General features: G+C 42.7%; 1 protein-coding gene and 1 pseudogene across 2 annotated transcripts in view; both read right to left on the bottom strand.

Annotated features, from left to right (window-relative positions):
- LOC105559365 (B-cell lymphoma 6 protein homolog) overlaps nt 1–3,728 on the bottom strand; it is a 14,812-nt gene extending 11,084 nt beyond the window's left edge. For both annotated transcript variants that reach the window (XM_012007595.1, XM_012007594.1), the window contains exon 1: nt 2,188–3,728. In XM_012007595.1, coding sequence (XP_011862985.1) covers nt 2,188–2,353 — 166 coding nt within the window. In that variant the 5' untranslated portion in view covers nt 2,354–3,728. The remainder of the gene's footprint in view (nt 1–2,187) is intronic.
- A 2,419-nt stretch (nt 3,729–6,147) lies between these two features.
- LOC105559371 lies at nt 6,148–11,487 on the bottom strand (annotated as a pseudogene).
- Between the last annotated feature and the right edge of the window lie 9,233 nt (nt 11,488–20,720).

The raw sequence follows: 20,720 nt of genomic DNA on the forward strand, positions 1-20,720 counted from the left end.
TACATATATTTTATAACTCGACTCTGTCTTATTCGACGCCGATGACTGACTTCGGTGCGTTACTTAACTTTTAACTTTTTAACTAAATCCTTTTTGCTTATTAACCTACATTATTTCGTAACTGGGTTGTTGTTGTTGTTGATTTGCAGTATCACTTGAAAAGGACCCAAAAGAATAGGGTCGAAACGTTGTGTAATAAACTAATTAATTAACTAGCCAGTTGGGTTGACTATAAGTTTCCCGTCTCAATTTTTAATCATTACTAGTGACAATAAGCAAACTCTTCTTTCGTAAGATTAATAGCTTAGGAAAAAGGTTACTTCTAATAAACGCAAGTCCAGAAATCCAAGTATAGAAGAAGAGAAAAAGAGCATTATAGCGTGTAGAGATAGTTGTAGACTTTTTCGAGAGAGGTCGCTGCCAAACATTTGTCAGATTGTCAATAAAGCCATGGTACGTGTTGGCAATGCTAGAATTCGATCCAAAATTTCGATCTGAGTAATGTGTAGCTAATAACATTGCTGTTTCTTTTGTAAAAGTTGCAAATTGATTGGCTATAAATTTCTCGGACCGAGTAGAACTTGGAATTAAAAATGTCTGTAATTGACGTTTTTATTTCCGTCTTCTATCTTATCGACACTGATCGAGATCGCCAGCGGCTTTAGAATCCCCTTAAGGTATGGCTCGTAAAAGAACTGTAATGTATAAAATAAAATACACGCGCGCACGCATTGTGTACATAAGATAAAAATTATTAAATTAAGATTTCCTTCCTTCTTCATTTTTCTCTCTATAAATAGCTGAAAGCTGTAGAAAAAGAAGAGAGTGGGAAATAGGGAAACGGGAAAATGATATTCCGAATTTTACAATTGTGCATCCCACAAGTTAACTTTAGAATATTTGGATATCACATTTCTCACATCTCAAATTATTACACGGGCATTAAACTTATCCAACAAAGTTTCGACCAAAGACTCGTTATTTCTTTCGGAAATTGCTTTCTCAAATGATTTCGGTCAATTGCAAATTGCAGCGCGAACGTTCGAAATTCTCGCCTCTCTGTCCCGTCGAGACGCTATAAACGTGCATTGCCATTACGATGATTCTGAGCGCCGCCTTTGTAACTGCATTTACTGCCTCGACAAGTTTCGCATACCATTTTCGCCGTTCACACGAGAGGCGGATGCGCCGTACAAGTAGTAACGCCACGGAGAATTCCGACAATTAAGGTCGTTTTGTTGCGACCAGGTAACGCATTGTCGGGAATTACGCGGTGCGCATCGGCCGGCGTGCGGCACCATTATCACTTGATAATTCGATATAAACGCAGGCCGGCGCAATGCGCCAAAGTGAATATCATAAAATGCCACTAAAGCGCTGAAACAATAATGAAAAATAAGGAGAAAAGTGACCGTCGCGTTTTTTTTAAATTACTAATCGAAAGATACGCATACTTTATAATATATGTAGAGGACAGTCCTCTATTATGAGATAGGTTTCTAATATTATATAAAGTAGCGGGTTTTCAACACCCAAAATCAATCACAAATCTTCTTTCGCAACGACTACACAATCTAACAATAAATTTTCCACCAAACAGATTTCACTTCAAGAGCAAAAAATTCATGGTGATCAACAGCTGATGCCTATTAAGTTAACAGAAACTATCTCGTATTAGGAGCCTGTCTCATAATAAGGGACTTTCCTATATATATTATGTGAGTTATATTTTCTTATATTATATTACATAAGATCTTAATCTCATTTCGGCCCTGTCCAGTTTAGAACCACTTTGTACCCATTTCTACCAAGGCAGATTAACTTTAATTTCGGTTTAACTTTGTATCTTTTCCTGTACGGAGAGAATTTTCTCTTAAAATTTATCCTGAAAATCATGTAATCATGGGACAACATGGCATTTTGAAGAATTATATGAGAACTGTTTGAAATGGTAAAATTTTAAAGAACTCGTAAGTTCTTCTAAATGCCATGTTGTCCCACGATTACATGATTTTCAGGGCAAATTTTAAGAGAAAGTTCTTTCCGTGCAGAATTAGAAAGAAGTAAAAAGTAATTGAAAACGCGGGCACCGGACGCTCTGTCCGATCGAAGGGCCGGTTAACTCGACAAACCAGCGATCAACGATCGCGCAGGTTCCTGGCGAGGTACTCGGAGTATGGCGTATACCTTGTGCAACAGGGGATGCAGCGCACCCCTCTACAGGCGAGACGGGCAGCTGCACGGTGGTTGGCGATGGTGTACTCCTTCCGCGGCCCCAGCTCTCAAATCCTCTGGCAACGCTGGTTATGTACTTGTTGCACAGGGCCTTCTTTACCATGTAGCACCGCGGCATCTTGGCTGATCGGCGTCCTCCTTCCGGGATTAATATCGAAGTATCGCTCTAAGATCACCAAACAACCGCGCGGGGTAAACACAACCCTCTTGAGCCCCGACTATCTTTCCTTCCTCGGTTCCTCGGTGCGACGACGCGCTTTATTGCGGCCGCGTTCCCGCGCCACGATCGCGCAGTACCAATCGCGTGTATCGCGCGCGAATCCTCCTCGAGGAATTCGCAGCTCCCCGCCGGCGCACTGTATGTATATACCGTTCAACGTACCGTCAACTGTCCTGCTCCGCTCGTTTTCATGTCCGGAAAAACGCCGGGTTTATCTTCCCGGTGATCAACGCGACGATCGCACACGACGTGTCTCAGTCGATACACCAATCGTTTGTCCCATTCGCGCGCGCTCTCTCATATATCCTGAGGCGCGACATGGTCGCCTCGTATCGATCTATCAGTCGCTGATACTGTGCCAATCGTTCCTTCCACTTGAAATCTCTTCCTGTAACAAGGAGGCGCGAGGACGCCTATCTCCTCGGGAAGGATAAAATGCTCAGCTCGAGGTAGCTGTCCTGGCTAATTGTCGCTTGATTTAATCCTAAACGTCGTTGCACGATTATTCAATAGGACTCTGCGTATAAATGTATATATATATTTTTTTGTATAACTATATACAAGGATGAGAGAGTGAGCGCGTACGTGATCGCGATGCCTATATGCGCGTGTATACATTCATATTAAAATATCTCTTAAGTGAAGCGAGGAGCTGGGAGGAACCGTCGATCGCGATGATCGAGTTCGAGCTGAGGGGATGGAATGGCACGCTGTTCCGGGGTGATTCTGAAGCGCGCGATCAGACGGCGGAGATTAGGTGCGAGATCACGGGAGGGTGGCAGAAAGTGTCTGCGTGTGTGCGGCTTGCCTCTGCTTTGTTCCTCGAGATTACCTTGTTTGTAGTATTGCTTTCGTTGTATATTCACGGGTGGAAGATTTACATGCCCCTTACGGCGCCGGCCTCATGCCCGCCGCGTATTTCGTCCTTCGCAAAACGTACGCATACCTCTACGTGCGCGTTCTGCCCATCTAGCTTGTCTCCCTTCCTCTCTTCCCACCTTCGCCCTTTCCCTCTTCCTCCGCTTCACCGCCGTGGGTTCGTTATCCCGCGTTGCTTCTGGCAGTACATGCGTCACCGGGAATGCGCGTATCCGCGTTGGGGTTCCCGTCGCTCTGGATTCACTCGCCCGGTTGTTCCAGGTGATACGTCGTCACGATGATTCCCAACGACGTCGCTGCTTCGGGGCGTGTGTGCCTGGACGATAGTGTCCTCATCGCGACCGGACCTGGAGCTCCCGGCCGACGGACGTTGAACCTGCCTGCGAGCCAACCGTGAACGATGTACACGCGAGTTTCTCTGAGCCCCGGTACTGAGGGACCGGCTCCGTTTGATTATCGAGAGATGCGATTAAAAAACGATCGCCCGCTGCTTCGGTTATCAAAGTCCGGCCTGCTCGTCGTCGTCAAATGCGAGTTCTCTGGTCGACGTTGCGCTGCGTTTACGGTAAACGAGAGCTTGGATGCGAATAGCTGAGTTTCTATAAGAAGTTGGTCCTCTGAATTATTCGGCGCGCGCCATTAATCCTCTAGAATTGTAGGAGACGAGTATCAAGCTCTGGGGACGAAAAAGCGGAGCTCTCCGGTGCGTTTAATCCTCCTCGATGTCTTCTTCCGAGCTCGTTGAGAACCGGGAGGTCTCGCCGGATGAATCCCAACTTCCTTTCCGGTTGAACGAACACTGTGTGTCAAGCTCGCACAAAATTATACACTCGGGGTAAAAATCGTACGCGTTCATCAACCTCCCCTATTCTTCCTTGCTCGAAATCCAACTTGAATCGACGAGTCGAGACGTCCCGTCGCAGCTGCCAGCTTCAGTCTCGCCGCATTTCCATCCTCGCCCACGCTCGTGCTTCCGGGGGTGGTCGGAGCCCGATCGTCGGAGCGCGGCTCTTCCGGTATGCGGCCCGACGGTTCTTCGCGGCCGGCACTGCCTCCTTTTTCGAAAACAAGCTCTCCTTCGACTCCGGAGATGGGCGGGTGTGCCTTCGCAGGGACGAGCAACAAGTTGGACAACAGGTCCGCGATGTTGTGTATCCGTGTGCGCCGGTGTGTGCGAGCGCTGCCGCCGCCGCCTTACGTGTGTGGTCGATAGCTCCCTCTAGCCCTCTCCGCAACCCCGGAAATCCCGCGCGCACCCCCTAGCAACCCCCGTGCTCGCGCTCTCGCACCCTGTACGCGGTGCACACAGTCGCAGTCGAAGGCGAGTTGGCCGACGAGCGCGCCCGAAGCCACGGTATTTTCTCCTGGTCTCACCGCGGGCGCCGCTCGCGTCCTTCCCTCTTACGTTTCCTCGCCGGAGGCTCCGGCCGGGATTCCGTAGCGACGATGGCTCGCTCAGCGAGCACGCGGACTACCGGCGGTTTCGCACGGCGGACGGATATACACGAGGCGTAACCACGACAACGAGCACCTCGACGGCCACGACGGCGACGGCGACGGCGACGGCGGTGACGTGGAACAAGAACGAACGACGGCTCGACAAGAACAAGGACGACGACGACGACGATGACGGCGACGGCGACGGCGACGACAACGACGACGACGACGACTACGAAGATGAGGACAACGGTGGGAACAACGACGAGGACGACGACGGAATCCCCGGACACCCGGCGACAGCGGACGCGAGTACCGACGAGCTCCGCGAAGATCGAAGACGAAGATGTACCACCTGTAGGCGCAGAAGCAACAATTGTCCGCCGTGTATCGCGGTGGAGGGTAGCCCGACTACATGGCTCGTACCGGGTGTGGCTGGGGTGCAACTGCCAATGCAGCGTCGCCGACGAGCGTCGCCCCGCGTCCCGGGCGCCTGCGTCCTCGCCGCCGCTGCCGCGCTCGTGTGCAGCTCTCGCCCCCTCCCCTCGCCGCCACCCCCGGCCGCGTAACTCGCGCTTCCAACCCCCTGCCCTGTCTCGTCGCCTCTCCGTCGGCCGCGGCGCCTCGCGTCCTCTCGCTCTCGCTCCCCCGTTCTTACGCGTCACCCTCCTCGCTCGAGGGGATCGCGCGGAGGTTGCTAAGGGGGAAGGCCGGCGGGGCAACGGCGGGCGGGGATGTGGATCGGCGGGGAAACCCCTCGCGACGCCGATCCGGCTCTCGCCCATCGATTTTGTACGAGTTCGGGGCCAGACCAACACCTGTTACCGCGGTGGGTGGCTCAGGAGGAAGGGTGGAAGAGCGAGCGACGGAGCGAGATGGAGGGAAGGGACGGGGGGCGTCGGGGGGCAAAACCATCCCCCTCTTACCCCGCGGCTGAAAGAGAGAGAGAGAGACGGGGACGGGCAGGAGAGACAGGGGGAGGGAGGAAGAGCGAGAGCGCGCACCGACCGCTAGATACCGACGAGGAAACGCCGACGCCAATCGATAGCGTCGACCTCGGCATCCTGCCGCGTTCGCCGGCGGGGTTCGCGATAGCGCGCGCCACCCCGTTCCCCAACCCCCCCCCCCCCTCCTCCCGCCGTCGATGCGTCTCGCTCCCGCAACGTTCCTCCCCGTCGCTCTCAGCCCCCCGCGTCCACGTCTCTCTCTTCTCACCCTCGCGCTATTCCGCGCCTCGGGTTCTGTCTCTGCCTCCGCGTTTGTCGGTGTCTTCCCGTCTCCTCTCCGTCTCCTGCAGTTAGCCTGGCCGGCCCGTTTTCCTCTCTTTTCGCCCTGCCTCGCGTGTCTTTTATTGGATTTATTTATTGCGTATGGCCGTGTCCATTCTCTTTCCGGGGGACTCCTGGAATTAACGCTACAAGTTGGCCCCGAGATGTGTGTCGGCTCCGATGGAATTAACTCGGATTATTTTCTCAGATGCTGTCCGCGCGATATGCCGTTCTAACTTTCTCGGGGGCAGCTCGCAGCGATACCGAGTCGTGATATCAACGATAGGCCGTGTGCTCCGAAAAGCCGACAGATAGCAATTTCATCTTCTCTTATTAATAACTATCGTTTACGTTGCAACGGACGATTTGCCGTTGGCTTATTACGATTAGAACAGCAGGTAGTCGGCGACAAAATATTGTCGGTACCCGTCATTAAATATCGCGGGTGGCTGCCCAGATTTTTTCCACGTGACAGCAGTAAAGTTTTTCCTCCCAATAAGACTTTGCTATGCCTCAGTCTCATTTCTTCTTTTATATCATGCCACATTTATACGCGCACATTCGTTGCCGCTGCGAGGTAGATAAAGATGATTAATAAATAGATTCGCGACGCGCTCTCTGCGAAATTTACGAGATCTTTGCTAATCATCGTGGAACGCAGGATCGCACGGCAGATTATGATAGCATCATTTTAATTAATGAGTTGAGATATATGACCCTCGACGGGCTCAATCTACGCTCTCTTCGTTCTATCTTGTGTAAACTTTAAGAACACGCATAGGACGGTGATAACTGGATGATCGCTTAGAATCAAGCCATGCAGTAAATTTCTCGCGTCGTTAACCCAGTTGGAAAATTCATCATCGCAATGAAAAGGGATCGCTTTAACAATCGCCCAAGTGCTCGTTGTTACACGCGCCAGTTTACGAATAACAGATTAAGCGTATTCGGATGGCGTTTCGAGGGATCAGTTATGCAAATGTACCATGGCGCAAATTGTTACGTTAAGATTGATATTCCACGAGCCATTTTCGTCCCGGGCAACTTGAATAAGTTGTTACTTTCCGCACACATGTCTCCCCTATATTGTCTGATTATCGATTACACATATATTCTCGACCGAAAATTATGTCAAACGAGCGCGAGCATAATTCAGCAGCTGCAGCTTGTATGGATAGGTGCCAACAGCGCTACTCGCCGTGAAGGGTGGTTATAGCGGTTCACCCCATACACACCCCGTCCGATTCGTGCTAGTTCGCGGAGTATCTGATGGCGTCGTCAAGATATATCTAACATTTGTCGTAATGACCGTTTGGTCAACGAGTGCCACTCGACGGCCTCGGTGGAACAGTGGAGGCACAAAGAGGGAGATAGAAAGGGAGAGAGGGGCGGGGTGGGAAAAGAGGGAGAGAGACTGAACAGCCGCACCGGTTATCCACCCCCGCCGCCATCATATAACGACACGTCGCGAGTCAGAGGTTGCCGAGCAACGGGTGATGGTCGGCGAAGCGATGTGCTCGAGTCGAATGGAGAGCGAGCGAAACGAATAATAACGAAACGGCCAGCTCGGCCCTGAGTCCAGCCGCACGTCCGTCCGCATCGGACGAGGTGGCGCACAATTGAAAATTATTGGAAGCGGTTCCTCCCCAAGAATTCGCCGACTCGTCGAAATTTTCTGCAAAAGGGAGGCACAATCGATTGCTTATAATTTCTTTTCTTTTTTTTGGGTTAAAAGATACGAGTAAAACGAAACCGTCGAGATATGTTTGTGATCGTCTTATTTACGCGCGTTCTTCGAATTCTTGTGTTTCTGAACATTATCACAGTTTACGTTACTTTATTAATGGCACAAAAATTAATTACTTCTTCTTTTTACATTGTTCGCGGCCCGCACCAACCTCGCGGAAACGTAAAATTCTAGAAATTCTTAGAATTTTAGTTAGCAATGCTAAAGGGATGCTGGAGTAATTTTGTACTTGTTGCACTATTTGCACCTAGAACTGTCAATTCGTGAAAGTGTTGTACTATTCGCAATAAATCAGAGAACAACATGGTATCATTAAAACTAAGTGTAGAAGCTTAAAACGAAATCTATTCCCTTAAATATGTTATAGGTTACCTAACCTATAACTTAAGTAAATAGATTTTTTGTCAGGTTTCTAAATTCAGTTTTAATGATTCCATGTTGTTCTCTGATAGTGGAACACTTTCGGTCTGTGCACAAAAGCCACATAATTTGTGTATTACACAAATGTTTCCATGAACTGACAGCTCTGGGTGCAAAAGGTGCAAAAGGTGCAAAAAGTGTAGTATCACTCCAGCATCCCCCTTTCTACTGTATGTGAATTTTTGGACTTAAAATTCTAGAGATTTTTACAATCGTTGTTTGTAGAACTTGGTGTTTATCATATTGTATCTTAACATATTAATTTCACCGCATAATTCTCAGGTTTTATTTAATCGAGCAAGTTGCACTGTTTTTCAACGCGTTTGTTCAGTTTGAAAAGAATTAATATCCCCAACAAATGTATCCTACGGATCACAGTAATAAATTTACAATTATGATGCGTAAATATAAACTTTGAGTAAAATGAAAAAGTGTCTAAAATTATCTTCAAATTCCCAACAAACGTTAAATTCAGCCCGATTGTTCTGTAATCGCTTCTTCATTGATTACACGGGGTCTGATATTTATCGTTTATCATGTCGATACGTCGAACGTAAAGTTGTCAAGCTCACGGATGAGCCACCTCGTACTTGATGTCTTCCTGGATGAACGTCGAGTTCCTCTCTGATGGCCGTCTCGATCCGAGCATGCGAAAAATTATCACGACTTCGTGCAATTTGCGGCATCCCAGTGTAGACATCGTACGTATCCCAATTTCGCCCGAGTAGTCGCCATTTTGTTAAGGGTAGTTCCATTAAGCAGGGGGCGATTTCGGGCCGTCGTTCCGAAAGCGCCAGAGCGAAATGACGCGTACGTAAATATATATTACGTCGCCTCGCATGCGCGCGGCTTATTTTGCGCTGGATGTTCCGCATCTGTGTGAGTGTTATCTCTGGAAACACCGAGAGAGGCGCAAAGGGTAAAAGTCGAACACGTCATAGCACGTGGGTGGTATGGATTTCATCCCCGCGAAGGGACCGTGTTGCTTTTCTTCCCAGGATCCCTCGTCCGTCGCTTCACGGACGTTGAAATAAAACGGAGGTCAAGAAGAAATGGCGATTTATTAATTGCAATATCCTAATTTGATGCAGAATTTTCTGTTGCAAGTTTCAGGCTGGTCGTAGATTAAAAATGTTTCTTCCTATCAGTAACGATCCATTTATCTCGCGTAATGTAATTATTAACTTGGCCCGTTACTTCGATGCCTCGAAACGAGTTTTAATTGAACTGGATATATCAGTCTAAATTACGTCCGACGTTATTAAACTGCATTTAACGCAGTCTCTTTTACCTTCGCTCTAAACTGGCGGCGCGTATGAATGATGTACAATTGTTGCGGCAATAGCGATTATAACGAGTGAGTGATAGATGACGTTAATGACACGTAATAATGTTCGCTCTCGGGACTTACAATTCCGTTCCTTTTCCACGTTCACGTTCCTTTTGTAGTCATCGCTTTTTCTCCGAGGCGCTGTCCCAGGTAGCGTCGTATCACGGAGATGATTTACTCTGGAACTGTAAATTACGTTAGATAATGGGCTCGCCGTGAAACTTGAGACTTTAAAGTTGAACCGTAAAATTTAAAACTTCGTTTAAAACACGATAATACGGGCACAATGACTACGGTCGGCAGATCAGAAACCGGCTGCCTCAAATTAATCTTTTACTTTAATGCATCTTCATATATTCGAAGAGGAACTTGCTCGAGGAACGTGGATACGGAAAGGAAAATTGTCCCGTGCACTTTCTGCAAAATTTGAAAAAAGAATCGAACGACTTGTTTCGCAAAGTCGATACTTTTCAAGTCTTATTAATAACCGTGTTGCGACTACAAAAAGTTTTAATAAAAGAAAAATCACTTTGGACTGCGTGGAAAATAAATTTTTATATATAAGGAACGCTCGAGAAATTCAGATTTCAAGAAGTTTAAGATAATCGTTGAGCTCAGAGCGAAATCCCTCAGAATGAAAATTCTCAATGTAATTATTCGCGCCCGCGCGTGCGTCCGCCGTTTACGCGAAATGAGAAAAGATATCGAAGCGTCCTCGTCTTTCCACCCTATAAAATTCGACCGCAATTACGTAGCCCGTTCACGAATTACAATGGTAAGCCGTCGGAGACACTGACGGCATTAGGAATTAAATTCGCGCGAGTTAATAACTTCGCTGTCCCCGAAATATTCGTCAAAGTGTCACGGGGGCGAAAGTTGGCGTCTCACGATAGAAAACTGCTCGAGAGAACTACTACTTGGGGCGACGCGAGAAATATTTTCTCCGACGAATTAGCAGAACTAACGTGTTAATCAGTTAATTTCTCGGGCGTTCCTTATCAAATTTATTTTCCACACAGTCCGAGGTGACATTTTTTTTATTCTAACTTTTTGCAGTCGTAACAAGATTGTTGATGAGACTTGAACTAAACGGAATCCATTTGGAAATATGCAAATCAACGTCTCTGTAAATCTACGTCTTTGAAGTCCTCGTCTTCGTCAGTTATCACGAGCTATCGTCAGTTTCATCAGTTATTGGATTGTGACGTCAGAAGCATGGAAATACACGCGAACGATTTTTCCATTTTACATCCGTACAATCTTACAGCTATATTTTCCTATACTTTCCCCTGGCTTTTTTATAGCTTATGAATAAGCTATATTTCGAATGGGGCATAAATTTTGGGTAACGATAAATTCAAATAACAGATAGAATACAAATGGGGATTAAAAGATTCAGCGTACGAGTGAAGAAAGCCCGTCATTTGTATAACATTTTTAGACATGTGTAGTATATTTTTAGCTATCACGGAGTTTGTTTAAGATGTTGACCTTACACACGAATTTCTTCCAATCAATATGTCGCGCTTAAAAAATGTGCGATTCGCGCCGTTTGCGATGGAGACAATTTGTATCCCAGAGAAAGATGAAAAAAAAGAAGAGAGAGAACAGTCGCAGTAGTAATACAAATGTCCACGCGTAACATATCTTCGTTCCATAAACTTCAGCATGTTTCCCCGCTTGTTCTTCTAAATCCGTCCGATCGCTTATCTCTCCACCATGACATTTTCCTCCGTTACCGCTATATCTCACGGTCCGGCCCTCTTCTCCTTACGCATAAATTTATATCATCCGACACAAAGACCTGACCTCCTTCGACGGTACAAAGTGCGCGGGGACTCGCATTATCGTCGGAGCTCGAGGACGGGGGATGATTCACCCTAGAACTGCGGAAGGGTGCTTGAAGAGGGGTAGTCGAAGCGGCGTTGCCAGAAATGCAAAATTCGTACATACAAAGGTTCTTTAGTTGGAAATTTCAGCAAATCAAAAGCGAAAAATCTCAATTTTCCGAAAGTTAAGCTCGCTACTACAATAATTATATTATATTAAAAATTACACAGAATTAAAATATATAGATTCTATAATAACTTTAACAACATATGTCAAAATCAAGGTCATATGAATTGACCTTAGCGAAATTTTTACAAACATATCCTTCTTATTTTTTTATTTCTTAGCTCCTGTTTGTTTCCGCAAAAGATCCTTTATGGTGTGAACATATTATCTAATGGCCTACAATGGCAGCAAGTTTCATCAAATTCGGAGGTTGGGGCTATTCGGAAGTTGAGCTAATATATTTGTATACAATTGCAATTATATTATTTTGTACGTTGCTCTACAGCGTGCAAGTATTGCACTGAGAGAAAAGTGCGTAGTATTTGCGACTATAATTGCATAGTAAAATAATTATAGTCAGGAATATCATTTTTATAGTAATTATCACTATAATATTAGAATAACAACCACATAGTCATAGTGATGCCAACCAGCATAAAAATTTTACTATTATTTATGAAGCTTTTAACCATTATTCTGGTAAAATATTAAGATGGTGAATAGTAACTAAATTAATTAGTTTTATATACTAGGTGCAAGTACAATGATAGTAAATTTAACTACATTTCTATCATCCACTTTACTATTCGCATGGTAAACAAAAGTGAAGTGGTTCGGAATGTCTTCACTAGAGGGACGCGCGGTACAAGACTCTCTCGTAAGTAGAAAACCGCTTAGGGTGTTATAAATACGGATCAGTTTATGCATTTGTACAAGATTACGTATCTTTTCTTTGAAAGATGCTTTCTTGTACTATTCTTTATGAGTGCAAAGTGATGTAACCAATGAATATAATGAAATTACTATTACATATAGTTATTCGAAATTTTACTTGTGGTTGTTATTGCAATATTTATAGTACACCTTACCAAATTAAAAGCTCGTTTTGGTTTATGACAACCATATCATAAGTTGCATGGACCAATATTGTGTCTATGAGAACTACAATACATTATTAGGTCAACCATAACTTAGGTAGTTGAAAGAATTATAAAAATGTGTGGTTGGCTCCTAAAATGACTATAAATTATAGTGCGATTGCGGTAACTGCAACTTGTTTTTCTGTCAGTGTAGCATTCAATTACCTGTATTATTTTTAGTTTTACTAACGGGCTAATAAACTTTGGTATTAAAAATAGGAAAAATTTGCAAGATCATAAATTTGCACTTTCGACCAGCGTAATGTCAAATACTGTGCGTAGCAGTCACAGAGCGGACAAATAGCGTTTCAAGTGGAGCCATCGTATTAAGTCGATTTTACTACGAGCGTGATCTGCATCATTCTCAGTCGTATAAATTACGAGTCTGCGTACGTTACAAGGTTGACTTTAAAAACATCACGGCGAGGCACACACTCACACGGATCCCTGTCCCCGTTCGTTTCAAGTTCGTAAATTGTAAATCCGTCGGGCATACATCGCGATAAAGTGCTGCAGATACGTCAGCATCCTGCGCCTGTATTGTTTTAGAACCCCTGTAACAGTTGGCATGTGCGCTTACGTGAAAGCGTGGGTCATAGGGTGACGATGAGACGCAAACGCACGGCGACAGAAATGCTCTTCCGACCCCACCGTTAATACAATACTTCTCGATACGACATAAATTACCTCATTAGAAGAGACTGCGAGACAATACGAACAATTCTTGCGTATCGTGCAATTTTCGCGAACGAATTTTTCTCAACAAAACATTCGAATCGAACAGATCGTCGAAGTGTCAAATTCAACTACCATTTATTAAGATATTCACACTGAGAGAAAAGTGCGTAGTATTTGCGACTATAATTGCATAGTAAAATAATTCTAGTCAGGAATATCATTTTTATAGTAATTATCACTATAATATTAGTAATAACAACCACATAGTCATAGTGATGCCAACCAGCATAAAAATTTTACTATTATTTATGAAGCTTTTAACCATTATTCTGGTAAAATATTAAGATGGTGAATAGTAACTAAATTAACTAGTTTTATATAGTAGGTGGAAGTACAATAATAGTAAATTTAACTATACTTTCTATCATCCACTTTACTATTCGCATGGTAAACAAAAGTGAAGTGGTTCGGAATGTCTTCACTAGAGGGACGCGCGGTACAAGGCTCTCTCGTAAGTAAAAAACCGCTTAGGGTGTTATAAATACGGATAAGTTTACGCATTCGTATAAGATTGCTTATCTTTTCTTTGAAAGATGCTATCTTGTACTATTCTTTATGAGTGCAAAGTGATGTAACCAATTAATATAATGAAATTACTATTACATATAGTTATTCGAAATTTTGTTTGTGGTTGTTATTGCAATATTTATAGTATACCTAACCAAATTAAAAGCTCGTTTTGGTTTATGACAACCATATCATGAGTTGCATGGACCAATATTGTGTCTATGAGAACTATAATATATTGTTAGGTCAACCATAACTTACGTAGTTGGAAGAATTATAAAAATATGGCTGGGTCCAAAAATGACTATAAATTGTAGTGAGATTGTGGTAACTGCAACTATTTTTTTCTCTCAGTGCATAACGCATGGTCATATATTTTTAATAAAAAATCCATAATTTCAATAGTTCTCCGTCAGGTGTTTCATCTCTCCTCCTCCGGATATTATTGCCCCCTTTCAGTATTTCCCCTTTCGGTATTATATTTTTTTTCGTTGTTTCTACAACGAAGAAAGTTTTTACTGTGGCTGACGAGCCTCGCGTATCCTAGATTCCCCCCTTGTCATCCTTGATTTTCACGATACGAGGAGAAGCCCATTAATGCATGCCGATCGATAATTCCAGACATTATCGCGGTATCGACCCTAGCAATGGACGTTACTTACTGTTCGAGGATACGAATATATGCCTCGAGAGGCGTCTCTCTCGGAGTAACAACGGCAAGTTAATACTTGAAACAGCCGCACTTTTCACAATGCGGAAGGACCTGCGTTCCACTTTTATGGATAAGTAGATTACGAGATGACGCAATGCAGTGGCAAACTCGGTAAGATAAATAATGCATAATGAAGCAAAAAGGAAAAACGAAAGGTTCGCTCTCTCAAGATTTTCCAGAAGGGAGACGTCATATTTAATGTAATACTCGCGAGAGGAAATATTGTCCTTCGAAAGCTTCGCTTCCAGGCACTTTCATTCGTCTGTTACTTAAGAACCGTCGCCGTCTCGATGTAGTTTTCTTTTTATTCAGACGAAAATAATTTGTCGGCAAATTAATATTCCAATTTTATTACGTCCAATTGTTTCCCTGATAAACACAATCGATAATTGTTACAACAAACTCGTCCGTGAAAAAATTAATTGCACGCTTTACCGTGTTAAGGTGGTTGTAAGTTAAAAGTCTCAAAAAATTTCTGAAAATTTGAAAAAAAATTAATTCAAATATTAGCGTGTCAGTGTTAAATCTCAAGTCGATCCATCGTACAGATTCTGAGATGTAGCCATTTAAACTCGCGATAGTAAAATAAAATATTAAAAAAACTTACATAAATTGACCGTCGCGTTCAATAGAAATTTAGATTTTTCGATGAAATAATCCGTGAAATCGACCACACCCTCGGAAAGGATTTCTGTTACCGAGACAAAACTATTCTTGACGCATTTATATTTCCCACAACCTCATTTAGTATAAAAATAAGACAATATCAAAATAAAATCAATAATTCTTACTCTCCTCTATCGAATTAAAAAAGATTGACTTACTATATTCGGACAAGAGTAACTTATATAAATGTAAGTTTATATATTCTTGCGTTTAGAATAAATTTTCCCTCCATCTTACAACGCACGAAGTTGGCACCGCGATATTCGACAAAAGACGATACATACTATCGTTTTATTCTAGATTTTAGAATTTTTTATTTAAGATTAAAGTGTTCCTTTCTCTATGATAAATATGATTGGCGCTATATCGATCCTATTTTATGATACATTCAAATGTATTAGCATTAGATCCGAAAATTTTTTCTGTGGGTGCCAGAAACGATGACACATAAGTGGAAATATGACAACGTCGCATATCAAACAAACTGTTTTCAATACTTATTAAGTAAAAATGTAATTATTATAATAGTGTAATTATATAAATAATAGTTAAATACTAAAGCGTTAATTTATACACTTTCAACACTCAAATATATTTAATTAATATTAAATTAATTATATATTAAATAAAATAACGATTACATCTTACGTCCATATTTGCTCTTTATACGTTGGTATTTGCATCAAATAAGAGTCTGAGAACTTTTAAAATATTTGACAACTTTTAAAATAATAAATTATTACATATTATGACATTTACGAATATAATCTTACTAATATTGTTGCGTAATTATCTTTTAGTCATTGAATACAATTTTATTAATAACACGTTTATTGATTAGAAAGTAGCGCTCGAACCTTCTTAAAATTAATATAATGTTTTCTCGTTGTACAAAGGGTACTTAAATTAATTGAGTAATTTTCATAACCACAAGTAACAGGTTTCTCGATAATTTTACCGTCACTGTAATCCGAAACTGTAAGAAACATTTAAGATGCTTAAGTATCGCCCTTCGTCGTCTCTGCTCTGTGCCACCGTGTCCGATGCTCGAAAACATGGCTTGTGAAAGGCGATGACGATTTTTCGGCTGCTTATTGTTCCTTGTTCATTGAGCGGAGAACGGCGTATCGGCACGAAGAGCGGGAAAGCGCAGAACGGAGTCAATCGCCGAACTATACGTGCGGCCGCATAAAGCATATCGGTCTTTTTTACGCTCACCTCGATATATATCGGGACGTCAAAGTGTTCCGCGATTGAAATCACGCGAACCGTGCAGAGTAGCCTGTACGTATGTACAACGTGCATAGAACGGCGATCGATCTTTCGCATAGTTACCTGAAATTTGGTTCATCCAGCAGCCGAAACCTTGAACGCCAGACTACCTCTCCCAAGTTCCGAGAACAGACATGGTAAACAATTGAATTAAATAATCGAGTCCCGATTATTTCCATTACATTCTCCTCCATTATTATTTCAAAAATTTTCAAGGACTGGACTTTATTTCCTCCTGGTTGGAGAAGATGTTATGTTGATTGATTCGTGCGGCTCTCTTATTCATTCTTCTCTCTCGCACTTTCGTCAATTTTCCCTCTACGAAAGTTGCTGTCGTGTGTAAAAATGTGATCGGGTAAACTCGTGTAAAAGTTTGCGGAGCGCCCTCCGAAATGAAGCGCGCGGGGGCAAGCTGCGGACCAAAACTCGAGGTCCTCTATTCTTGCAGGCTAGCTCGGGGCGCGACCGAACGCGGCTGCGAAGCCGATGAAATCCGCACAACGAAATCAACTACCTGTGAATGCGAGTTAAACGACTTATACGACAGCGACGTGACAACAATCGGGTTTGAAAACATGGGTTTCAATTCGTTTCTGATTCGATTTTGCGCAGAATTGTGTTTCACCTCGGCGGAAGATTTGAGGAAGCGTATACGACAGTTGCCTTCTTTTTTCCTTGGAATCAATATTATTTATATCATATTAATCCTGTGAGGCACGGTGTAAAATATATATATAAAGGCTTGTATCCACGATGCTAGAACTTGGTCCAAATTCTAGTCCCGAAAAATGTGTAGCCAATCAACTAGTAGCTTTTATAGAATAGCTGCAAGTTGGTTTTTGAGATCAAGTTGACTTGGACCAAGTTCCAGCATCGTGGACACGAGCCTTTATTCTGAATCTCAAGTCCAAATTCTAAAATTATCGACGATTAACTCAATATAGCAGCTCAAAATTTTTATTAAAATTTGTTTTCTATAAGGTGTCCTGCAGTCAAAAAATTATTTCTATAAACGACACTCCGTAACTAGGTATCTGAAGATTTTTGAGATCACTGATTCCTAATCTGAAGTCAAAATTTGAAAATTTTAAAATCCAAGATGGCGGATCCAATATAAAGAGTCAAACTTGTAAAAAATGGAATCGATTTATCTGCACGGAAAAAACTGATTTAGTTGATTCAGCAAATCTATAGTTTGCTGAACAAAATTAAACGTTTTAAAGAAGTAAATTTGCTAATGCAGCAAAGAAGTCGTGTGTAAGAGCAATCGTTACTTTATTCATAAAACAAATCGATTTTTGCTGAAATAATCTTAGTTACTGCAACAAATCATTTTCGCTAAGTGCGAGACGTAGCTAGCGCCAGCCTCTGAGTAGTTCGCCGACCGCCGCTAGGCCGCGCATGGTGTCGGCCATAACTCGAAATCAAAATTCAGTCTCGTAGGGTATAAAGGGAGGCGTGGAAGCCAGGGCAAGTATCGCATATTGCGATCGCCACAATAATGATTGTAGAGTAAATGTTTTAATGAGCATTACTTTACCTAATTTTAATTGTTGGCGTAACTAATAATTTTGCTATAATAGGATTTATTAATGCACCTAATTTTCTTTTATGTAACAGCACAAAAATTAGTTACATGTACCAAGCTATTTTTTCCATTGGTTGTAGTAAAGAATCATCTTTGCTCTACTAACAAATCTACCGTGCTGTAACATGAAATTTTATTAGATATAATTACTAATCTTATGCAGCTTTGCGATTTGATTACTGCAACATAGCAAACTGGCTGTCCGTATATTACGGCGGTAAAGCTAGACTAGCAGGGTTTTTGATTGTCATAGCAAATCTTTTTTTTCCGTGTGGAACTCGCTATTTGGAAGTTTTTCAGATACTGATTACATATTATATCAGAGGTCAGAATTACAAAATTCATAATGGCAGATGCAACATGGCGCCTGAAAATCTGCATTTGAATTTTATAATTCTGACACAAGAACCGTAATTAGCGACCCAAAAAAAACCCTTAATAGGTTCCTAAAGCCGTCTGTTTTATCGACATTTTTTGTAAGAAATAATCTTTTAATTGGCTTTATAGAAATGCAAAACTCTTTTACGGAATTAAAGTACACAGCAAAATCTAGACTGTGCTGGTCGACTTTATATATTCTTTATAAAAAAGAAATAATTTTTTAATTTATTAACTTTTGGTACACTTGACGACAATATTTGCTTGATACAAGAATTCTACAATAAATATATACAAAATAAGACCAGCGTGCTCTAGGGACAACATACAAGAACAACACCGTGCAATTAGAACTAACAAAGATTAATAGCCTAGAAAAAAATTACTTCTAATAAACGCAAGTCTAGAAATCCAAGTCTAGAAGAAGAAAAAAGAAATAGTTGCAGGCTTTTTCGAGAGAGGTCGCTGCCAAACATCTGTCAAATTGTCAGTAAAGCCATGGTGTTGACGTTGCTAGAATTCGATCCAAAATCTCGGTCTGAGCAATGCGTAGCTAATAAAACCGCTGATTCGTAAAAGTTGCAAATTGATTGGCTATAAATTTCTCAGACCGAGTAAAACTTGGAATTACAAATGTCGATAATTGACATTTTTAACTCCGTCTCCTATTTTATCGACACTGATCGAGTTCGCTAGCGGCTTTAGGATCCCGTTAAGTATTAATAAGACTAAAGACTTATTGTCGCCAGTAAATAATTAATCACTGTAGAAAATTAATAATCGACACAACTGGCAAATTCTAATTAAAGAAATTTATTGGGAAAAATATTACTTCAGCCAGGGTTTGAACCTGGACCTCCCTACACTCTAGGTAGGCGTCTCTCCAACTTGACCACTGAGGTATGTGGTAATATATTTGTCGCAATAAACAGTCTAATGATATTTTCGCGTCACCCTTGGGAAAATATACTTTAGAAAACCTAAAAATTTTACTTTAGAAAAATAAAAAATATGAAAAGCAAATTTGGACACTTTAAACTTGTATTTAAGGTAAACTTAAAACTTCCTTTAAGAGTTTAAAAGAAAACTTTAAGAATTGTGAAAAGTATGTGGTATAATTTATAATACCGCGTGCCGTTTTCTTCTTACGAGAAAGTGATATGCCGCGCGGCCCTCTTGCGGGAACCTCGCCAGGCTTGGCTATTTTACTTTAAGCGTCCAAAATTACTGTAAAATTTCTTAAGTAAACTTTCAACTACTTTAAGTAAACTCTTAGATTGGAAAGATTACTTTTAAAATCTTTAATTTTATTTGAAGTAAAGTTTTCCAAGGGTATTTTTCGATTTTAAACTGCGCGCAGATTTGAGTTGTGGGCAAGTACACAGAACTATCGATACGCGATTTTTAAGTATCCCCGTCACCAACCCTCCCCCAACCTAGACACCATTATTCGGTTAAGGTGTACAAATAACAAAAATGAAAAATAAAGAAACTTGAGCATTAAGTTTCAGAAAAATCGGCCGAGAGGAAAAATGTACGCTTCAAAGGGTTAAACCCGGAGAAAAATTCTTTTGGAGATTAACTACGGCAGTATTGTTTCGCCCCCACGTTGTAAGATCGGTCCGAAGCCGATAACGGATAATCGTGAAGAGTCAGAATGAAAATTAATGGCGTACGCCAGATACGGCGACGTGAAATTTCGTTATATAATACATAAGCCCCTTATTACGCGTCCATTCAATAACTCCTGAAAGGGGTAAGCGTAATTGGAAAAGGGTGCGTTGCCGTTGAGCCGTTTCTTCCCGGACGAGATGAGGAACGGGGAGCGTTCGTCCTACGAGTGCATATAGAGAAATTTCCGCCGGCGAACGTCGCGCCGGCCTGAAATGAAAATATTTGCGTAGCCCCGATTGGGGCATACACAGACGGAGCGCCGACGAGGAGGCGAAATATCAAAGTTTATATCTCGTTACCGGGCGCTCTCTTTACAACGCCCGGAGCGATTCGGAGCTTCCACATCGACAACCTTTCAGGTGTATCGCGAAAGAGATTACGAGAGACACGAGCGAATGGCGTGTCGTCGGTGCGATCCGTATCGCTTTACCACGTCGTGGGTGGGCTGATTTCATTCCCGGGGTTGCACAATCTCACCCCGACTCGTATGCCCCCGCGGAGCCGAGTGGCCGAATCGGGATCTAAATCGGGGCCTCGTAAATTATTCGTCGCACGCATACGTCTTGCTCGACGTTAACTTAACAGCGGCCTCGGCGGGGGGGGGGGGGCAGGAGAGAGAGAGAGAGAGAGAGAGAGAGAGAGAGAGAGAGGAGAGAGAGAGGAGAGAGAGAGAG

This window comes from Vollenhovia emeryi, unplaced genomic scaffold (genome assembly GCF_000949405.1).
Source record: "Vollenhovia emeryi isolate VEMERY1.0 unplaced genomic scaffold, V.emery_V1.0 DF939278.1, whole genome shotgun sequence".
Taxonomy (NCBI): Eukaryota; Metazoa; Arthropoda; class Insecta; order Hymenoptera; family Formicidae; genus Vollenhovia; species Vollenhovia emeryi.